Source organism: Geospiza fortis, unplaced genomic scaffold, assembly GCF_000277835.1.
Source record: "Geospiza fortis unplaced genomic scaffold, GeoFor_1.0 scaffold231, whole genome shotgun sequence".
Lineage (NCBI taxonomy): Eukaryota > Metazoa > Chordata > Aves > Passeriformes > Thraupidae > Geospiza > Geospiza fortis.
Genome location: NW_005054351.1, coordinates 1914665 through 1935227, shown reverse-complemented (window position 1 = coordinate 1935227; position 20563 = coordinate 1914665). Strand labels below are relative to the sequence as shown.

Sequence of the window (20563 nt, the reverse complement as noted above, 5' to 3'; positions counted from 1 at the left end):
TATTTACTAGCTTAACCATTTGGTTTTATCTACTCCTTTTTAATTTAAATCTCTGCTTTCTGCATGAAGCTGAGAACAGCTGCTATCCCATCAATTCAACTTATTTACATCTTCAGTCTTTTCACATGCATATTCTGCCTTAAAATGTAGGATTAACTTTTGGGGTTTGATTGCTAGCTGTTTTCCTCTTTTTGGCTGCTGTTTATTCTTGGTTTTGTTTTCTCTTACTTATTTCTTATCTATCATATTCTTCCTCATACCTGTCAAGAGCTTTTTTTTTCCTCCTCACTTCTGTTTTAAATACAGCTTTAAAGAGCAAGGGTTTTTCGGTTTGTTACTTCATGATGAACTTCTCTGTTGTCAAGTGTTCTTTGTTTTGTCTGCCCTAATGTAGATTGTTCTGAACAGGAACCAGTATTTAGTCTGTATTTTTGTAAGGTGCTAACTGATGTAAAACAAAGGTGATCTGTGTAAAATATGGAACGTTGAGTTACGTATGTTTTCATTTTATGGGATATGCCTGCATCACTCCACTTTTACAATATTTTAGTCAAAGTAATATGAACTTCCTATGTCAGCCACTAGAATTTACCATTTTATTAATATTCTGTCTTTTTTGTCTACAAATTTAAAGGAAGGTAATTGAGTAATCAATCAATTAACTTCTGTCATCCTCACTTGAATGAAGACTGAATGACCTGGAAAAACCAGATTTTTCTGTCTTATGCTGCAATTCAGTGTGCATGGATTTCTGTACCACAGTATGACTACAGGAATTTTGTTAATACAGCTAAAAACTGTTAGGGAATTAAATGGTTATTTTGTTTATTATTTGTTTTTTTCTCTCTTCCCTCATTCAGGGTGGTAGGCATGTTGATTATGTGGTGGATCAGGTTGTGGGCAAACTGATAGAAGTGGTGAAAAAGAAGAATAAAGCTGGAGTTTCAGTCAAACCATTTCAGGCAAGTAACTTTATGCAAAAATACTGAAAAAAAAGAATGTGAGAATTTTGTTGAGTAAATTGGTTTTTGTGTTTTAAACAGGTGAAGAACCATATATGGGTTTTTGTTAATTGCTTGATTGAAAACCCATCATTTGATTCCCAGACAAAGGAAAACATGACATTGCAGCCTAAAAGTTTTGGGTCCAAGTGCCAGCTATCTGAGAAATTTTTTAAAGCAGTAAGTAAACCTCTTTTTTATTCCTTTGTGAAGTGGGAATTGACACACTGGACCAAGTGTATGTATGTTCTGTAGCAGAAGATTAGTTATAGTCCATTGTGGTACTGCAGTGACATTTGCATACTCAGGAAGTGGGGTGAAGGAATGTCTGTTGATTCTCTGGTCTTAATAATGGATGCAGTGACTGTGTTTTGATTGTTGCCCTGGATTTAAAAATGAGCTTCACCTGATCAACTTGTTTCTTGGAGATTCTGGCATTTACATTGGTAAATGAAATGAATTAGACTCTTAAAATCTAAATGAGGTCCTTGATCAATGTTTTTTGTGTTAAAATATTTTTCTGAAGTTGAGAATATTGTCTGCCTTACTCTTTGGTATCAGTTCTATTCTGTTTCACTGGAGTGAAAAGAGAGGGAGAAGATATTTCACATTTACTTGTTCATCCAGTAATCAAGGAAATGCAATATGGTGCCTGTAGTATTCCAAGTGATCATTATTGTCAGGAAGTAAGTTTAAAAATTTTTCTGTAGATGGGTTAAGAATTGCTGTTCTAAATGAATGTATTTGTAGAAATACATCAGAGAGGTTTTTCCTCTACATTTTCATACAATGAAGAAAAATAAAATTCTGTTAGCCAGTACTCATTTTACTAACTCTTATTTAATGCCAGTAGCCTTAAATGAAAATCCACTAGTGAGGAGAGCAGGGCCATTGCTAATACTCCTGGCATCAAAACTTTACTGATTTATTTGTCCAGTGGTTTATTCTTCTAATTCTGTGTTATGGGTGACATTCCTACAGAATTTAGAGGAAAAAAAATAACACAACAGTCTTGTATAGCAAAATCTGAAGAATAAATACATGTTGTATTGCCATCAGCAGGTTTGATGTATAGTGTTTTTAATATTCCCAGAAGTAAACATTGATTTCCAGATGCGTTAAATGTGCAGCACAATCTCAGCAGTGAATGCTGTATTATGGGGGATAATTAAAAGCCAAAGCTCATAGTATTTTGCTCCATCTGTGTTTTCTATTGATGTGAAACAAAACCTAAAGCAGTTTTAGTTTAGAAAATATATTATATGCTATTTTTCTGCAGATGTGTTTCTAAAATTGGTACCAGATTCTCAAATGATTGGTAGAAAGCTCATTCTGAAATAGTTTTGATTGTCTTTCAGCCATTTTCTGTCATTTCCAAAGAAAATTTAAATGGTTATAAATACCCCATAAGGCTTCTTTTTGCTGTCAAAATCCAGGAAACAAGTGCTTAGTACCTAAAAGGTCTCAGCACGTCTACTACACAGCATAAGGCATCCTCTTGTTAGGTCTCCTTTGCTCTTTCCATCAGTTATAGAAGTGGTGGAAAAGGAAACTTTTTGTGTTGTGTTTTCGTTGTATGTGCGTAAAGTGCTAAGGTGTGTGTTAATCCCTTGACTTTTCATAGGTTCAGTTTTTAAAATTTAGAGGACCTTAGAAACAGTGTTAATGATTTAGAACTGAGATGTTAGAATCTGCTATCTGAAGCTTTATTTTTCTCATCCACAATTCTGATTTGTTGCTTGTAGGCCTCTAACTGTGGTATCATAGAGAGTATTTTGAATTGGGTCAAATTTAAGGCACAAACTCAACTGAACAAAAAATGTTCTTCAGTGAAACACAGTAAAATCAAGGGCATTCCAAAACTGGATGATGCTAATGATGCTGGTAAGAGCACTTACTTTTAAATTCTTTACTGTTTCATAAATTCTTCAGACATGCTAATTTGAAACCTGACTTATTTCTCATCCTTATGTGTTTTTTTAATAAAAATCTTTCTGGTTTTCTGAGCTTCCTAGAGCTAGAATGGAAATGTGATGGTGAGTTTAATGTCAGGAATGCTGTCCTCTTTAGGGTAGAGAATTAGTAACACTGAACAAAAGTGGCGCTCTAGGTTGGTATTGGAAGAGTGTGTATCTTCTAATTGTGGTTTCCTGCTAAATGGTGGTACCAGTATTCCATTTTGGAGGTGACTGGTCTTCTTGACCTTTCTAATGTAGAAAGATCAGAATCTTTGTAGGGTCAGAAGTTATAGGAAGTAAGTCACATAGTGTGCAGACCTGAGGGAATGGCTCAAGAGACTTATTTCATTAGACTTAAAAGCCATTAGGTTCCTGTCTGGGAATATAGGGCAAGCTGGCAATCTCTGCTGGCTGGCTTTCTTAGCACAGATAAGGGATCAGGATCAGCTGGCAGTCTTTGTGCCAATAGCAATGGGATGGGAGTTGTTGTTGAGTGATTTGAGGGGCACACATGGCTAAAGAGCTCGATATTTTGCCAATCTGTGTTATATTTAGTTGGTTTTTAATACATCCTCACATTAAACAAAGGTAGAGAAATTGCAGTGAAGTATGTGGGTGGGCTGAGTAGGTAAAGGCATGGAACACTATGAAAGAGGCTTGGTTTTGGTTACGTTTTTTGGTTGCTTTGGGGGTTTTTTTGGTGCTTCGACATTCAAGCCAAAGGTGACTTGATTAGAGGATGGTTCTGTCTAATTTTTCTCCCTTTCTTTTTGGTTCTTCGGTTATTAATTTTTTTAATTGTGTTTTATTCAGTATTTAATTACTTTTTAATTTATTCAGATGTCATATTTTGCCTCAAAAGTTGATAATCGCATCTACTCTAGTATTTTGCCTGTGGAATTTTCACTCCTCATTCAGATATATGTTCCTGATACTTTTCTTGCCAATAAGATTGTGTGTTTGAAGAAATGATGCATTTTCATGGATATCAAACCTAGTACTCCTAACTCAAAAAATGAATTATTTTGGACACACTTTTTTGGTACTTTTTTTAGCTTTGCTTTGGAGATCAGTCTTCAAAAATCACTTCTTACTCTTTTTTTTGGCTGGGGGTGAGGGGAAGGGAGAATCTCTAACAAGGGAGCTAATGAAATATTCTATTGGTTTTCATCCTGAAAGTTCCTCAAGTAAAAAGGCATATAGGGATTCATTTGGGCTGAACACTCATGCCTAAAGCTTTGCATGACTTGAATGCCTGTTACCCAGGTATTTCTCTGATGCCTAATTATTGTTTCATGTTGAGGAAATTCTGCATCTCCTGAGGAGGCTTAGCCAGGTATTGGTTTGTTGAAGATATGGAATATACTGGATTTCTGACCCTGAAGACATTGCACATTCAGGAAATGCAGCAGGGAGGGAACAGTCTCTGGCCACAAACCCCTCTGACTTTAGTTATTCCTGTGGTTTTTAGATTTTGGTCTTTACTTCAAGAGTGAGTTTGAAGCTGAGGTCCAGCATCCAAAGGTCTCTTGTGTGCCTGGTACCCTGAATGTTTCAATCATTGCCAGTTAATGCTGAAGTATAGGAGAGATGTGTAGCTGTAGAGTGATGCACGTGCTGCAGATTTCCTCTCCCTCCTCTGTAAAGAAAGGGTCCTATACCAGGTCATTCTTGCCATCTTGAACAGCTGTACATAGCTCTGTGCCTTGTTGGGGGAGAAGAGGTAGAAATCAAAACAAAAATTTAGAATATGGGATTGTAAGGGAGCAGTTAGATTACTAAATCAGGTGAAGCATAAAAGCATTTTTTGAACCTGTCAGTTCATGTAGTTTTGTCTTGGAGTTCTTTAGAGCTGTGCTCAGGAAAATACCTGGCATATTGTATTTCCGTGACATTAATTGCTACTGATTGCATCCATTCCAGAAGAAAGTGAACTTGGATGACATTCACATCTGTTTTCTGCAGTTCATTTATGAAAAATATTGGCTTTTATATATTCTAAAACAGCAGACTGATGTTTTTCTAGGTATTTGGAATCCACCTTGCTGGTAGGTAGTCACTGCCAGTGTGAAAAACTGCCTTAGATTATATTAAGCCACATGTCTTGATTCAGAAAACTGAAGGTGCTGAATGTAAGTTCTGTGTAATAGGAAGTATGGGGTGGTCTTTATCAGGTAAAGGCAAATTACAGCACACATTTTAAATCCCACTATATTCAAAACTACCTTATTATCAGTACACCTACTTCAAGACTCAACCAGCTTGAAGGTTTTTTTGGCATGTTTCCTACCATAGGCCTTGATAAAATAGCAAAGCCACTTAATGAGCATTTGCCCTGTAGTAGAAGGATGGGTTCCTTTTCAGCCCACTTGTTATTTAGAACATCTACTCCACCCCTACAGTGGCAATAGGCAATAAATGTCATTCCAGTTTTGAGCACACAGGCATGGAAATGCTGTGTGTCTTGTAGAATCCAAATTACACTGTTAGTGAAGATTTGTTTTTCTGTTTGAGAAATTTTTGAGGTATAAGAAGTGCAAATGTTCTCATCGTTGGAGCTTCTCTCACAATTTTTTGTACAGTTGTCTGGCTTTAGTTGATAGACAATTAAAAGGGAAAACCACAAAAATGTGATTTAACAACTTACTATTTAAAATACACTGTCAGGAAAGTGAAAATGCAGAATGGGAAATAACTCCTGTATGTAACTCAGACATGCATAATGTATGTGTGTAAGAAATTTGCAGCTAGCAAACTGAAATGGTGAAGGTAGAGAAGCAATCTGTCTTTTTTATGCAGATGTGTGGGAACCATTATATAAGATGTACCACCATTGCATCCCATTTTGCCTATTTTGCTCCTTGTCCATAGCAATCCATAGTGTACTGCTAAGGGCAAGGATACTCATTGCTGTGCAGTTTTAGTGGTATGGAATCCCTAAGAAGAGAAATTCAGCCTACTTAAATTAACTGATGAGAAGAAATTATCTGTAGAGTAGAAAGAATTCAACTGCATTTCTTTTGTTTGAGTTAAGCTTTCTGTTTTTTTGCCTTCCCTCTACTTCTTCCTGGCCTGCAGGTGGCAAACATTCCTTAGACTGCACGTTGATATTAACAGAAGGAGACTCAGCCAAATCTTTAGCTGTCTCTGGCCTAGGTGTTATTGGTAGAGACAGATATGGAGTCTTCCCACTCAGGGGCAAAATTCTCAATGTCCGAGAAGCTTCTCACAAACAGGTGTGTAGTTTTGTCCTTTCCTTGTTGCTGACAAATGGATGTCCTCCTGTTTATTCTTGATTTCTAGATTTACGTCTTCATATTTTCATTTTTTCATGGAAGTTTTGTGACTGAGATTTCATAAAGTACCAGCTATTTTGAAGCCTGGGATAAGCATGTAAATATTAACTGTAGCACTGCAGTACTGGGATAATAAAGTTAATTTCCTCACAAGGAAGGAAATCTTGCTAGGACTCATATTCACATTTCACATGAGTACTTAAAGCCCCTAAAAATTTGTGTTTTCTCCATTACTATGTGATTGCATGGACTCACAACATGAGTCAGCAGCCAGCAGCATTACCCCATCATATTGCTCCTGCTGCCATTCATAATTTGTCTGTAATAAGAGGTGTACTGCAGATGCCCATAAAAACAGTGGAAAAAGAAGGCAGCTTTGTCAGATGACTTTTTGTTACACATTCAGTTTTCTCCCAGCCTTCCTGATCCAAAATGCTCTGGCTATAGAGAAGAAAGAGTGGTGCAGTCTTGAAAATTTGACTGTACAGAAGAAATCATTACAAGTGCAAAGGCTTCAAGGGATGGGAATAAAAAGCTTATGAAGTTGGGGTCAGGGTGCATTGAAAGAATAGCTATAAATCAAGACTGGGATGTTTCTTAATCTCTGCTTTTTACACTGACTGCAAAAATAACTTTTTTGTACAGATTATGGAAAATGCAGAAATCAACAACATAATCAAAATAGTTGGATTACAATACAAGAAAAGCTATGAAGATCCAGAATCTCTGAAAAGCTTGAGATATGGAAAAATTATGATCATGACAGATCAGGTAAGTCTGAAATTCACGAGTTTTAATCTACAGAGCTTCTTACAATGTGTTTTGCTGCAATTTCATAGGTTCTGAGGTTTCTTTAAGGGATTATCTGTGTTGTTTTGGTTACTGTAAATGTACAGCTGAACTTTGCTGCAGACAATAGCAAGAAGCCAAAGTAATAATAAAAACGTGCTATTGATAATTCAAAAATATGTTGAAAGGACAGAAGTAGACAGTAAATGAGGTGGTATTGCTAGCAAGTCAGGTAGAAACAGGGATGTAGGCAATTATTTCTGGATAATCTCATGATTGAACTATCAAGCATCTTGCCACCAGTGAGAACTGTGGCTGGGTTTGGCTTTTCTCCACAAAAACTCAACTCAGTGGTGTCTGGGAGAGCTGTCTAGCTCTCAGCAAAAACCTGCCCTAGGCAGAGAAACCTTGAACAACAACCATGTACTTGGCTTGGAAGAGCTTTTTCATAGCTCAGTGACCTTCACAGGTGGTTATTTCATATCCTGGTCCAGTTTGGAATCCAAATTAAAACCAACTGTTCCTTTCTATGCTTTCTGTCATCATACATTGTGTTGATGTATTCAGGCCAGTGAGTGGGTTTTTTGGTGGTTTGGGGAATCTGATACAAGATTGCTTCATGTTTTCATGTTCTGATTCAGGATCAGGATGGATCTCACATAAAGGGCTTGTTGATCAATTTTATTCATCACAATTGGCCATCACTGTTGAAACATGGTTTTCTTGAGGAATTCATCACTCCTATTGTGAAGGTATGGGTTCAGTTATTGTGATTTTATGGATTACTTGCAGCACAACAGAAATGTTGATTTTGTTTGTTTGTTTTTTCAAAGGCAAGCAAAAATAAGCAAGAACTTTCATTCTATAGTATTCCTGAATTTGATGAGTGGAAAAAGCATATGGAAAATCATAAAGCATGGAAGATAAAATACTACAAAGGTTTGTTTAAAAACAAATATGTGAACCCTATGAATAAATAATAATAAATGGGTGCTGTAAAGTTTTATTCTAGCTTTTCATGATAGTATCTTACATAGTGATTTTATCATATTCCCAGTAAAATAAAAGGGATAAAATAATATTAAATAATATTAAATTTTGAATATTGAGTAAGTATTTCTTTTTATTGTACAGGGTTGGGTACCAGCACTGCTAAAGAAGCAAAAGAGTATTTTGCAGACATGGAAAGACATCGAATCTTGTTTCGGTATGCTGGGCCTGAGGATGATGCTGCCATTACACTGGTAAGAACTCACAAAAGTACTTCTATATGATATGTTTTATTTTTAATTTGGTGCTGAAAATGGCACATGAGGAAGTCCTGACAGGGCTTGTTTTGGTTTTGGGGTTTTTTTTGTACTTGAATGTAGCAGTTTCGGAAGCTGGGCGGAAACACTGATTAAGAGTAGTGGTTTTGGTTCACCAATCTTTTGTTTCCTGGCCAATGCACCTGTTAATCAGGTGGGCCAAATGCCAGTGTACCCACGAGAATTATTTACTCATTTTCTGCTCTGAGATAAGTGTTAGGAAGAGGGCAAAGCAGGCGGAAACTTTTAAAGGGTATAAAGAAAACTTTATTAACAGAATTAAAAGAAAAATAATAGAACAAACTTTCAGAACACTTTTCCTGCCCCCACACCCTCTTTTCTTTCCCACTGACAATGTAAAGAGACAAAACCTGGGACTTTAGTCAGTTTGCCACCTCTAAAATGGTCTTTCTTCAGTTCTCTTAGGCAGAGGAGTCTCTCTTACAATGCCATGGAGACTTCTCCACAAGAAACAGTTCTCTCATGCCTTCAGTGTCACAGTGAATCAGCAGCCGCCCAGAAATCTGCAATTGTGAAGTCCATCCCACATTTTGGTAGTTTTTTCCCATAACTACCACCATAGGTCATTTCAGCTTTTTGGGGTACAATTTTAAGGATGAGCTGTTCTAGTATAGAAACAAAAGTTCTCTTCTTTTATCTCTGGGAACAGAGGCTTCCTTCTTCTATCCCTGGGGCAAGGTTTCTCATCTTTCTCATTGCTCTCAGTTCAAGCTTCTCATTGGATCACAGCTACTGCAACATCTGTCTATTTCAACACTGGTGCTTCTGCTCATGGCTGTAGTTAGAATGCTACAGCCCCCCAGTGCATTCCATGAATTACAGGGAAAAAACAATGCTGATATATCAATTATATCTTCACCATAGCCTTACAGGAGAACTTCAGCTCAAAACTAAGGCATCTCCTCAATCTCTTCCCATCTAGAATTTAACTCCTTCACTGACCTCAGTGTCCCATGTTGTTTTCTTTATGTGTCTTCGCCTTTTCCTTTTTCTTGATTCAGGAGAGAATTGGTGTTCATAGTTTCATTTTTTCCTCAAGCTTTATCACTTGAAACAGTTTTTATAGAGTTCTGCAGTGCTGAAAGGTTGATTTAATGCAGGCTCTGCGCTGGGGAAATCCCACCATCGGGGAAATCGTGCCTCTCTGCTGGTCATGTGGTCTCCACCAACACTGTACGAGTTGCCCTGGCTGCCGGTGCCACCCTGCACCTTCACTTCATGCCGGGCACCAAAAAAACATAAAAAGGAAAGCTGCTGCTGCTGCTTTTGTCCTTCTGTCTGCAGCATGGCTGGCTAAAAGCAGCTAAGCAAACAAAGTTCATTGTGAACCATGCTGATATAGCTGCGGCTGCACTGATTTTGGCCAAATAATCCCGGCCACGTGTCCTCAGGGCCAGCTGCAGGGCCACTCCCGGCGCTGGTCCTGGCTTCATGGTTGCTCCTGGCGGTGGGGTGGCCCTCAGTGGCATGGCCTGGTAGCATTGCTGGAAGAGAAAGAAAATGAACTGAGAGGCCCTGCTGGGAAGGGTCCCAGCCTCACTGGGAAGGGGCCCTGCCAGGATGGGGCCCGGTGGGCTTTCCCAAGCCTGGCCTGTGACGGTGTTCGCAGGGGTCTTAGGATGAGGGAAGAGATGAGGATCTGACTCCATGTTTCAGGAGTCTTGATTTATTATTTTATGATATATATTATATTAAAACTATACTAAAAGAATAGAAGAAAGGATTTCATCAGAAGGCCAGCTAAGAATAGCAAAGGAATGGAATGATACCAAAAGCTTGTGTCTTGGACAGAGAGTCTGAGCCAGCTGACTGTGATTGGCCATTAATTAGAAACAACCGCATGAGACCAGATGCACCTGTTGCATTCCACAGCAGCAGATAACCATTGTTTTCATTTTGTTTCTGAGGCCTCTCAGCTTCTCAGGAGAAAAAAATCCTAAGGAAGGATTTTTCATAAAATGTGTCTGTGACACCTGGCCCAGCCCCACCAGGCCGCGAGGGCTGCACAGGGCCAGGCCGGCCAGCGGCCAGTTACCTGTTCAAAGGTTGGAAGCAAGAGAGCTTTTCCTGGACCTCGTTCATTTTTAGATGTGACTCTCACAGAGGTGTGTTCAGCTTTGTTGAGTGGTTTAACACGGTGTCAATATTCAAAACTAGCCAACTGGTTGGTTACGCCAAGCCAGAAGGAAGCTGCCAAGGCCCCCACAGGAACCGCTTCTGCAGCTCATGGACTCCCTCCCCAACTAAAAACCAAACTGCGTTAAACCATGACACTGAAAGAAATACTGGGGGCAGAGAAAGAATTTTTTGGAAAATGCTTTAAATTCTGGAATAAGCTTAATCCACACCACAAAATGAGCTCTACCTTCTGCTTTTAGGTTTGGTAGTTTTGTGTGGTGTGAATATCAAGAAATGTTACGGTCAGAATTCCTTTTAAAGACAGAACATACAAAAAGTACTCTGAGGGTTTTTATTTGTTTGGGCAATAGAGCTGAAACAAATTGTGTTTCATGTCTACTTAGGTGTCTGTATTTTGTTTCTGAGCAGATAAGATCAGATAAATATTGTTTATTCATTGAAGATCCGTCCGTGTGTCATATATGTATTCATGCACATGCTCTACATATTTGAATTTGAAGTTGTGTAAATAACTGTGTAGGAAAATACTTCTGTTCCAAAGAAAGCTTGTGGAAGGGTAAAGCTTAAAGTATCTGGAATGAAGCAGTTTTCTCAAGAAATATTTCAACTTCTGTCTACTTTACTTTGACATTTTAATTGTAGGTGACATTAGTGAGAAAAAGGGGTAAGAGAGAAAAAAAAGAAAATGGAAAAATACCTATCTTAGACAAAAAAACTTTTTTCTTATCCTGTGGGTACAGTAAAATGTGTGGTTTTACTAACAGAATTCTGATATCTGTTTCTGCAAAGAAACCTCCGTACACCGATTGGTAGATGAGGCCATGTAACCACTTATGGCTGATCCTCACTGTTACCTCAAACAGTATTCTGTCAGTCTGGGAGGAAGCTGTTCACCTCTGTTACACCTCAGCAACTACCAGCTAGTGCTGGAGCTGTGTACAGAAGCTTCACTTACACTTCCACCTGCAATTCCTCTGCTAGTCACTGGAATCCCAGCCCTAAGTTTACCTCTGGGTGGTATGTGATGGTGGGCCCCAGCGCAGACCTCTTGATAGCTGAAATCAAGGAAATCAAGGAAAGCAAAAATTCTTTCACAGAGCAACTTCTTCACCATGCTGAAGAATTCTTTTGCTAGTAAATGAAGTATTAGAAGAGCAGTTTTAAGTGGAGAAATGAAAAAAAAGTCCCCTTCTTATTCTATTGAAGAATAAATATTTGAGAACAGCTCTTAATTCCATTCATTCTATTTTTATTCTATTGAAATAATTTTTATAAATATTTGAGAACAGCTCTTAATTCATTCTATTTTTATTCTACTGAAATAATTTTTAATGCTGATCCAGCTGTTGGTCATTTGTCACTTAAGTGGTCTAGGAAAAGGTATAGATAAGCTGAAAGGAGCCAGAAGAAAATTGTAAGAATTTAGTCCTGCTTTTTACATTTTAAGACGTCTGGCGCTGTGAATTATCAAGCTTTGTTCACAAGGGAAGTCAGTCTGATGCAAAACAGGGTGATAGGGCTTAGTGTCTTCCTCAGAAACTGAGTTACATATAATATTTATTATGTAGCATCTTGGTCTCCAAGGAATTGACACTACTCATTGAGCTCTTTTGGAGCGCTCCAGTTGGAGTCCTTTGAAAAAGATGGTGCTGTTGAGTGTGTTCTTATGCAGGAGAGTGGTTGAAATCAGGACATGGTGAAGTTTCTATATGTTACTCCCTGAGAAAAAAAAGCAGTACCTCAGCAGCTCACAGAATTTCCCCAAAGTAGTCAAAATCTTGTTTAAACCACATATTCAGTTTTTATGTCTTTTTCTCTTCTTGGGAGAAGGAATTCACTGGAGGGAAACTCTGTTTCTGTAACACCACAAAGTCAGAACTTTCCTGTGTCCTTTTGTAGTGATAATTGGTTGCTGGAAAGTGATGCCTTGCCATCATGAAGGCTGAGGCTGTCAGTCAGCTGGCCCAAACTCTGGCTTAGGCTTTTTGTGCAGTGTCAATTCTGTCAGGTTGTCAATTTTCATAAGAGGAGTAGGGATGGCCAGTCAGGAACAGCTGGAAGTTATTGACAGAGCAAAGAGGGCATAGAGAGGACAAGAGTGGGATATTTTTTCTAATACCTTCACTTGATTGTCTTGATGAGAGCTGGTTACAGCTCGGTCTAAATGATGAACCCAACCTTAAAGCTGTGTGGGGAAAGACCTTCAAACTGTGTGTCAAAGCACAACTCTGATGTGAAAAAGGGAAGAAGAGTGATAAGATTTGTCTAAATGTGTGCAGATTTCAGGAAAGCAATATAAATTTAAATTGCAAACAGTGAGAGATCTGTCGTTTCAAAAAACCTTGTGCAAAAATGTCTGAAAAGTCATGTACTGGTACTGCTCCTTAAATGTAAATGTTAGTTATATGGATTAGCTTGTCCAAATAAACCTTATTGAATACTTGATCAGGAAGTGCAATATACTTAAAATTCTGACTGAAGTAACATACATTTGCACAAACATTTATATGCTTATACTTTAGTGTACTTGGAATCTTTCCAGGCCTTCAGTAAGAAGAAGATTGATGACCGAAAAGAATGGTTAACAAATTTCATGGAAGACAGGCGACAGCGCCGGCTACATGGCCTTCCTGAGGTTAGTCCTAGATAATAGCAATAAATCTGCCAGATGAGATTCAAATGTAATGTAGTTTTTTGCATTGAATGAATGATGTATGTGGTTTTTTCCAGCAATTTTTATATGGTACAGCGACAAAACATTTGACTTACAATGATTTCATTAACAAGGAGTTGATCCTTTTCTCAAATTCAGACAACGAGAGATCTATCCCTTCCCTTGTTGATGGTAAGCTGATAATTCATTATAATTTTTTTGAATATTTCTGTTTGTTGATGTTTTTAGAGCTGTGATTTGCACTGGAATCACTGCATTCAAGTAGAGATTATAAGAACTTCCATGCATGTGTTTGTTATCATTTTGTGTATCAGTGGTATTTTGGGTCCTTTAGGAAGAGCAGTACCAGGGGGTCAAGGGAGATGCAGCCCTGGTGAGGCCACATGTGCTGTGTCCAGTTCTGGGCTCCTCAGTACAAGAGAGACATGGAGCTCCTGGAGCAGCTCCAGTGAAGGGTTGTGTAGATGATTAAGGGTCTGGAGCATGTCTCTTATGAGGAAAGGCTGAGGGAGCTGGACCTGTTCAGTCTCAAGAGATGATTGAGAGGAGATCTTATCAATGTGTGTAAGTATCTAAAGAGGAGGTGTTGAGAGGATGGAGCCAGGATCCTCTCAGTGATGCCAAACAATAGGACAAGACACAGTGGACACTGATGCACAGAAGTTCCACCTGAACATGAGGAAGAACTTCTTCAGTGTGCAGTGACTGCACACTGGAACAGATTGCTCAGAGAGGGTGTGGAGTGGAGATATTTGAGAGAGACACCATATCCTGTGCAGTATGCTCTAGGATGATCCTGCCCTGGGGAGGTTGGACCAGATGAGCTGCTGTAGTCCATTCCAGCCTGAACAATTTTGTGATTTGTGTGCTAAGGAATTGCCATGTTTCTTCTGTGAGGAAGCTGAAGCTGTTGCTGAGCAGGCTTTTTACTTAACCAGACCTATTCCCTAGGCCCTACTAGCGCTTTGTTTCTGCTCATGCCATCAGAGGAAGCAAGTCTCTTAAGTGCTTATAATAATTAACATTCAAGTCAGCAGCTGAGTGCAGATGAAGATGCAAATGTTTTCTCCCCTCAGTCTTGCACCATAGGCAGTGCTCTAGTGTTTACTGACCTGTAATCTTGCTATCCTCCTGTCAGTCAGGTTTATTAACCCTCCCCTTGCTATAGCATGTACATTAAAAGGAGCAGTTTTTACTGCACTAGCTTCATTTGTAAAACTGTCTGCAGACAGCATGAGCAGGAATTTCTGCCCATGTCATTGTCTGTGTGCACAAGCTCAGGAAAAAGGCCTTGAGACTTCGGGGAGGGGTGAAGTGCATTTATCTCCAGTTCATTTTATAGTGGAGCTGGTCAGCCTTCTTAACACTACAGACTTATACCAAAATATTAGTGCAGCAAGAGCTTTTTGTGTTCTGCATGAAAGAGAAGGGATCATTCAGGGGGTAGGGGCAGTAAGATTCCTGGTAAGATGGATCTCCAGCTTTGATGAAACTGAGGTAGGTATGCAGATACATACCTAGGGAACCGAAGGATGTCAGCCTCTGTTTCAGCTTCTCGAGACTTACTTCTCCCATACCTGGGTACTTACAGAGCTGTATGTTTCAAGGGATCATTGCTCCTTACAACATCATGTTCCCAGACTACCTTCTCAGAAACAGCAGAATGATTTTGCTAAAACATTAAATACTTAAGAATGAACTTGCAGTGCACTGTTTCTACAGAAATGTCAGAAAATAAGAAGGGAACACAATTACTCATATATTTGTGTGTGTCTATGTGTATATGTAACAATTTTTAGGTGTATATATAATGCTACAAATATTATATATAATTCCTATGAGGAATTAGAATTCCTAATTTCTATTATCTATAATTCCTATCTCTGCCAACTTTGGCTGTAATTCTGCACTCTGGGCATGGATACATGAACTGTGCAGCAGGTGTAGTCCTCTAGCAATGATCTTTGTCCTTTAGCATCATCAGGTGATATGTGACAGGCTAGCCTGGTGGCAAATCTCAGAAAAAATAATAGAGGAAGAACATTTTGAATATGTTTTCAGAGCTGGTAGTTACAATTCTTGCTGCTTGGTGATTCTCCTTTGTAAAGGAAGTCCTTTAAGTCTGTTGTATTGCTAGAGTGCTGGTAGAAAAACATGATGCAGAGCCATTGTAAAAAAGTTTGGATATTACATATTTGAATGAAATGGAAATTGAATTGAAGTCAGTCTCTTTTTTCTCTTTTTTTTTTTTTTTGGTCTTCCTTCCAGCTTTTGCTCTTATGTTCGACTCATTGTACTAATGGTAACATTAAACAATATTTTAGTGTATTTTAGAAATGTATGTGAATTAAAGCACTGAATAGCTCAATAATCATGATGTAGAGCTGGTTATCAAGTTCTGGATAACATGCAGGAAATATAATGCAATCCCTTCCACACAGCTGTTGTTCCTGAAGTCATGTTGTGCCTAAGCAATGAAAATAAACATTTTTAGAAGATCAGAGGCTGGCTTCTTTCTTAAGACTTTAAAAGATCTCAAGAGGATAACATTTTTTGGTAGTAAAATTTCAGAGTTCTGTGAAATACATGTAAGCTGCAGTTACAGCTGTCATTGCTGAATTTGTGCTGGTATTCTTAGAAAAAGATTTTGCTGAGTAGAATAGAAAGAATTCTTGACTTGTGGAAGTTGCACCTTTAGGATCAAGGTGCAGTTTATTAGAATGATATATTGGATGCTGTATAATTGGCTGAAAAGGTTGTATTTCCACTTTTTTGGTAATTTTTTGAGTTTGGTAAAATATTTTTAGTTGCTTTTAAAAAAATGGTATGTTTATTATTTTGTTACTATTTCAGTGTGAATTTGTTTTTATTTAATGTGTAGACTTCTTTTGAGAGATTATACATTATGAAAAGGCAAAACAAGTTTATGACTTGAAAACATTTGCTTGTGTATGTGCTGAAAATGGGATGTTCTTCTCAATAGGTCTGAAACCAGGGCAACGCAAGGTTCTGTTCACTTGCTTTAAGAGAAATGATAAACGTGAGGTAAAGGTTGCTCAGCTGGCTGGTTCTGTGGCTGAAATGTCAGCTTATCACCATGGGGAGGTGAGTATGGAGGATGGTGAAATTGTAAGGACTTTTAGCCTATGTAAAATACTAGGTAAATGTTTCTGCTATTAAAATTGCAAACTATTGACTATAATTGTACTAATCACAGGTGTGCTTTTAAAAGAAATGAACCACACTGTATGTATCTTAATAAGACAGCATATTTCCTTTCTTTCCAAGTGTTGGTGCCCAGTGTTATCCCAAATACGTTGTGGGTTGTGGCAAAATAGTAGATAACTAATTACCTAAACAGCTTCTAGATTCTGAAATTATAGGAATATAGGAACTATGTTCTAGGACAATTTTTGTCTGGAACAAGAAACAGTATTTTAAGGGAAGAAGCTGAGACTCTGTTCTTCAAAAACTTACTACAGTGTCAGAAGAAAGATTTTTTCCTAGCTCCTGTTTTGTTTATATTTATGTGAAATATTAGCAAGAGTGGCTATATTAACAAGCCATCCATCCCTTCTCTTTTCCCTCTAGAAGCCATGAGTAGTGGTTTGTGCATGCAGGTGTGGTCAGTTTATGTCCTTTTACTTCCCCCAGAGAGGTACTTTAGAAGAAATTGAGAAGCTCAGGGGTTTTCATAAGTATAGAATATGAAAGCAGCCCTTGTAATAGGTTACAGCAGTCCTTTCTCAGGGAGACTGCTTTCTTAAAAATTTAATTCAGGTTAGTGACACAATTTTGGGCCATTAAAAATAGATTTTGCTGGCTGATGAGGATAGACTGTCTCATACTTCTTACTATGAATATGTATTTTCTTGCAGCAAGCATTAATGATGACTATAGTCAACTTGGCTCAGAACTTTGTTGGAAGTAACAATGTGAATCTGCTACAACCTATTGGTCAGTTTGGCACCAGGCTTCATGGTGGAAAGGATGCTGCCAGCCCTCGCTATATTTTCACCATGTTAAGGTAAACTGTTAATGTCAAGCTAAATGCATACTTTTAAATAGCCTTCTTATGGAACTCATCCTTTCACAGCACTCCTTTTTTTGGGAGTGGTGGGGGAGAGAAATGGAGAAAGATTGAAATATTTCAATAGAAGCTCGTATTTTGCTTTGGATCTCTTAAGTGTCGTTTTGAACATCCATAACATTTTGCTACTCCTACAGCTAAGCAAGGAAATTTTGCAACTATTTGGATGCTGTGTTGCTTTATTACTGAGTGCCCCAGTGTCACACTGAGCTGTGTGTTCTGAAAGCTTCAAAGAATGATATTTTGTAGATCCTAAATGTCAGCAGTTGCTAGTGTACCAGGTACATGTGTTTCTGTGAAGGAAACAAACTTCCATCTATTATGAACACACTCTTCCATTGGGAAGAACTTTGTTATCTCAGGAGATGTGTACATTGGATTTTCAGCTTCAGAATGGCAAAGAGAGAGAAAGATGTGAGAAAAATCTGCAAACAGATCATATCTGGGCCCTAGGGCTGCTAAAGCAAAATATTCTTTACTTACTGGACTTGAGGTTAAATGGTTTTCTTTTTTTTCTTTTTAAAGCCCTTTAGCAAGGCTACTTTTTCCATCAGTGGATGACAACTTGCTTAAATTCCTGTATGATGACAACCAGCGTGTAGAGCCTGAATGGTACATTCCCATCATTCCCATGGTCTTAGTAAACGGAGCTGAAGGAATTGGCACTGGCTGGGCATGCAAACTTCCAAACTATGATACCAGAGAGATTGTAAACAATGTCAGACGAATGCTGGATGGCCTAGATCCCCACCCAATGGTAAAAATAATAGTATATACACTGGTATTTTATATGTGTTTACTTACAGAATGAATCAATTCCTGTCTCTTTAGAACTTCTTAATTATTGGAGCATCTGAGTTGGTTTGTCCCAGTAATTTTATGTAGAAGTTCTACTTGACTGTTGGATGAGGCTGGGGAAGTTAACTTTGAAGTAAAAATATTGCTATTTGTATTTTTAGCAATTATTTTAGGGACTTTTTGTGCAGTCTGCTGACTGTTACAAGCCTTGCAGGGTAGTTGTGACATGGCAGTGGAGTAAAAAGTTGTATCACTCTTCCTTTTTGAAGGTACTACTCAAGTATTTTCAGTTAAGGTTAACATTTCCTTTCTCTTGTCTGAATTGTTCTCTGTTTTATATATCTGTAGGCAGAGGAAAAGATATTGCTGCTGTTCAAGGAAATCAGCAACTTCTGAAGTGCATTTAGCTTCTGTTTATTCAAAATTTTGGAAGTCCCAGAAGTGGTGTGAAAAAAATAGGGCAGAAAGAATACCTGTGTGAACCGATAATATCTGTGACCAGGATATGAAATACAGTGGATGTAACCTTAATTTTACAACTGATGAATATTGCTGCTTGGCTGTGTTTACTAAGCTATAGAAGCAGAAACATCTTTTCTTTCCTATTTAGATCACAGTTCACTGATTGTGCAATATCAATTTTCAAGACATACTGGCTTTCCTTTTTCAAATTCTTGGGAATAATGAGATTTTTTTTTAAATTAATGCAATCTATTGCCCTTCCTTTAGGACTCCTAGGCCTTCTGTGTAGTCTCACAGTCAATTGAAGCTCACTGTGCTTGAAAGAGGCAGTTCTGCCTCCATCTAGCTCCTTTCTGTATGCTGGTATGTGTTTGTGTCAAGCTGGATAAGGAAATCAATCCTGTTAAAAAAATTCCTCAGCCTGTTAGTTACAATTTGACCTGGATGGGCTCCACTATCTTTGCCAAACAGCACAAAAATAAAAAAATGGTTAGGGGAGGTAGCACCACGTCTGTATACTTATTGTGGGGTGTTAATCTGCTTTCTGTCAAGCCTTAATTGTGCTTAGAGTTTCTTTAAGAAAGAGGAAGAAAAAAAACAGATTAAAGAATCAAAACAAAACCCCACCACCTCACTGGGTTCAGCTGCATCATCTTAACAATTTTTCTAATCTGTGGACAGTAAGATAATTGGTCCTGTCACTTGCATGTGTGTATTTGTATTCTGTTTTTTCTGTAGTATTTTTCCTATGACCTCAGATTTTCACAGTCTGAGAGGTTTGTTGACGTGTTAGGGCAATATAATGATAATTGTATGGAGTATGGAAAAGAAATTTTTTTTTGACATTTTATTATAAAAATTATTACCACTTTGATGATTTTTCCAATTTCAGCTTCCAAACTACAAAAACTTCAAAGGAACCATTCAGGAACTTGGTCAAAATCAGTATGTAGTGAGTGGTGAAATATTTGTTGTCGACAGGAACACAGTAGAGATTACAGAGCTTCCTGTAAGGACATGGACCCAGGTAAGTAATAGTGAAATACATTTTAATATAAACAAAAAAGAGTGAAGAATTCCTCATTGAATTATTTAATCCTACATCTGTGTGAACTTCTAACACAATTTCTGATTATACATACACGGAAGGGAACATGGTTTCATTCTCCTGTGTGCTTTTGTAGAAGATGTTTCTCTGTTTGTGCCATCAACTGTCCATGCTTCTCCTGCTTAATCCACTTTACAGGAGGCCTGTCTGTCCTGGTTTCTGCCTCTTATGTTTGTGCTACTCTTGGCCTGCATTTTGCAGGTTATACTGGCTCTCTAAGTTGTAACTGGTACCAGATGTAATGCACAGAGCTTTGAAAGTTGATGCTGTTCATTTGGTTTGCAGTTTTAAGGCATTTCAAGTGGTTCTGTTTTTTGCTGCCCTATTTTCAACAGGTGTACAAAGAACAGGTTCTAGAACCTATGTTGAATGGGACGGAAAAGACTCCAGCATTAATTTCTGACTATAAGGAGTATCACACTGATACAACTGTGAAATTTGTTGTGAAAATGACAGAAGAAAAGCTTGCACAGGCAGAAGCTGCTGGATTGCACAAAGTCTTTAAGCTTCAAACAAGTCTTACTTGTAATTCTATGGTAACTTTTTCATGTTTGGCTATTAGAATCCCTACTGTTGTTTGTTGTAAAATCAAATGTTTTTGTAGTATACTTTGGTTCTTGGTATTGAACAGTGCATTGTGTATTTGAAATTGTTTCAATAGTAGAAAACTGTCATGATGACCAATACTAAGTCAATATGAATAAGCTAATCCATTTTGTGATAAATCTTTCAAATAAGATAGGCCTGGTGTGGTTGCCTTCCTGTAATTGAAAATCTCCTGTGCAGTGAACCAAAAGTGGTTAATGTAAAGTTGATCATACAAATAACTTTCTGCCATATTATAATTAGATTTGAGTTTTAAACTTAAGACAAATTACATTTTCAAAATTGCACTTTCTGCAAGACTGTTACTCCTCTAA

At 38.0% G+C, this 20563-nt stretch overlaps 1 protein-coding gene across 4 annotated transcripts in view; it reads left to right on the top strand.

Moving 5' to 3' along the window:
- TOP2B (DNA topoisomerase II beta) overlaps positions 1-20563 on the top strand; it is a 61418-nt gene that overhangs the window by 27764 nt on the left and 13091 nt on the right. For all 4 annotated transcript variants that reach the window (XM_031058885.1, XM_031058883.1, XM_031058884.1 and 1 more), the window contains exons 9-23: positions 861-962; positions 1044-1181; positions 2747-2885; positions 6038-6195; positions 6901-7026; positions 7686-7796; positions 7878-7983; positions 8179-8288; positions 13054-13146; positions 13242-13356; positions 16169-16290; positions 17064-17212; positions 17801-18032; positions 19428-19562; positions 19979-20179. In XM_031058885.1, the coding sequence (XP_030914745.1) occupies positions 861-962; positions 1044-1181; positions 2747-2885; positions 6038-6195; positions 6901-7026; positions 7686-7796; positions 7878-7983; positions 8179-8288; positions 13054-13146; positions 13242-13356; positions 16169-16290; positions 17064-17212; positions 17801-18032; positions 19428-19562; positions 19979-20179 (2037 nt within the window). The remainder of the gene's footprint in view (positions 1-860; positions 963-1043; positions 1182-2746; positions 2886-6037; positions 6196-6900; positions 7027-7685; positions 7797-7877; positions 7984-8178; positions 8289-13053; positions 13147-13241; positions 13357-16168; positions 16291-17063; positions 17213-17800; positions 18033-19427; positions 19563-19978; positions 20180-20563) is intronic.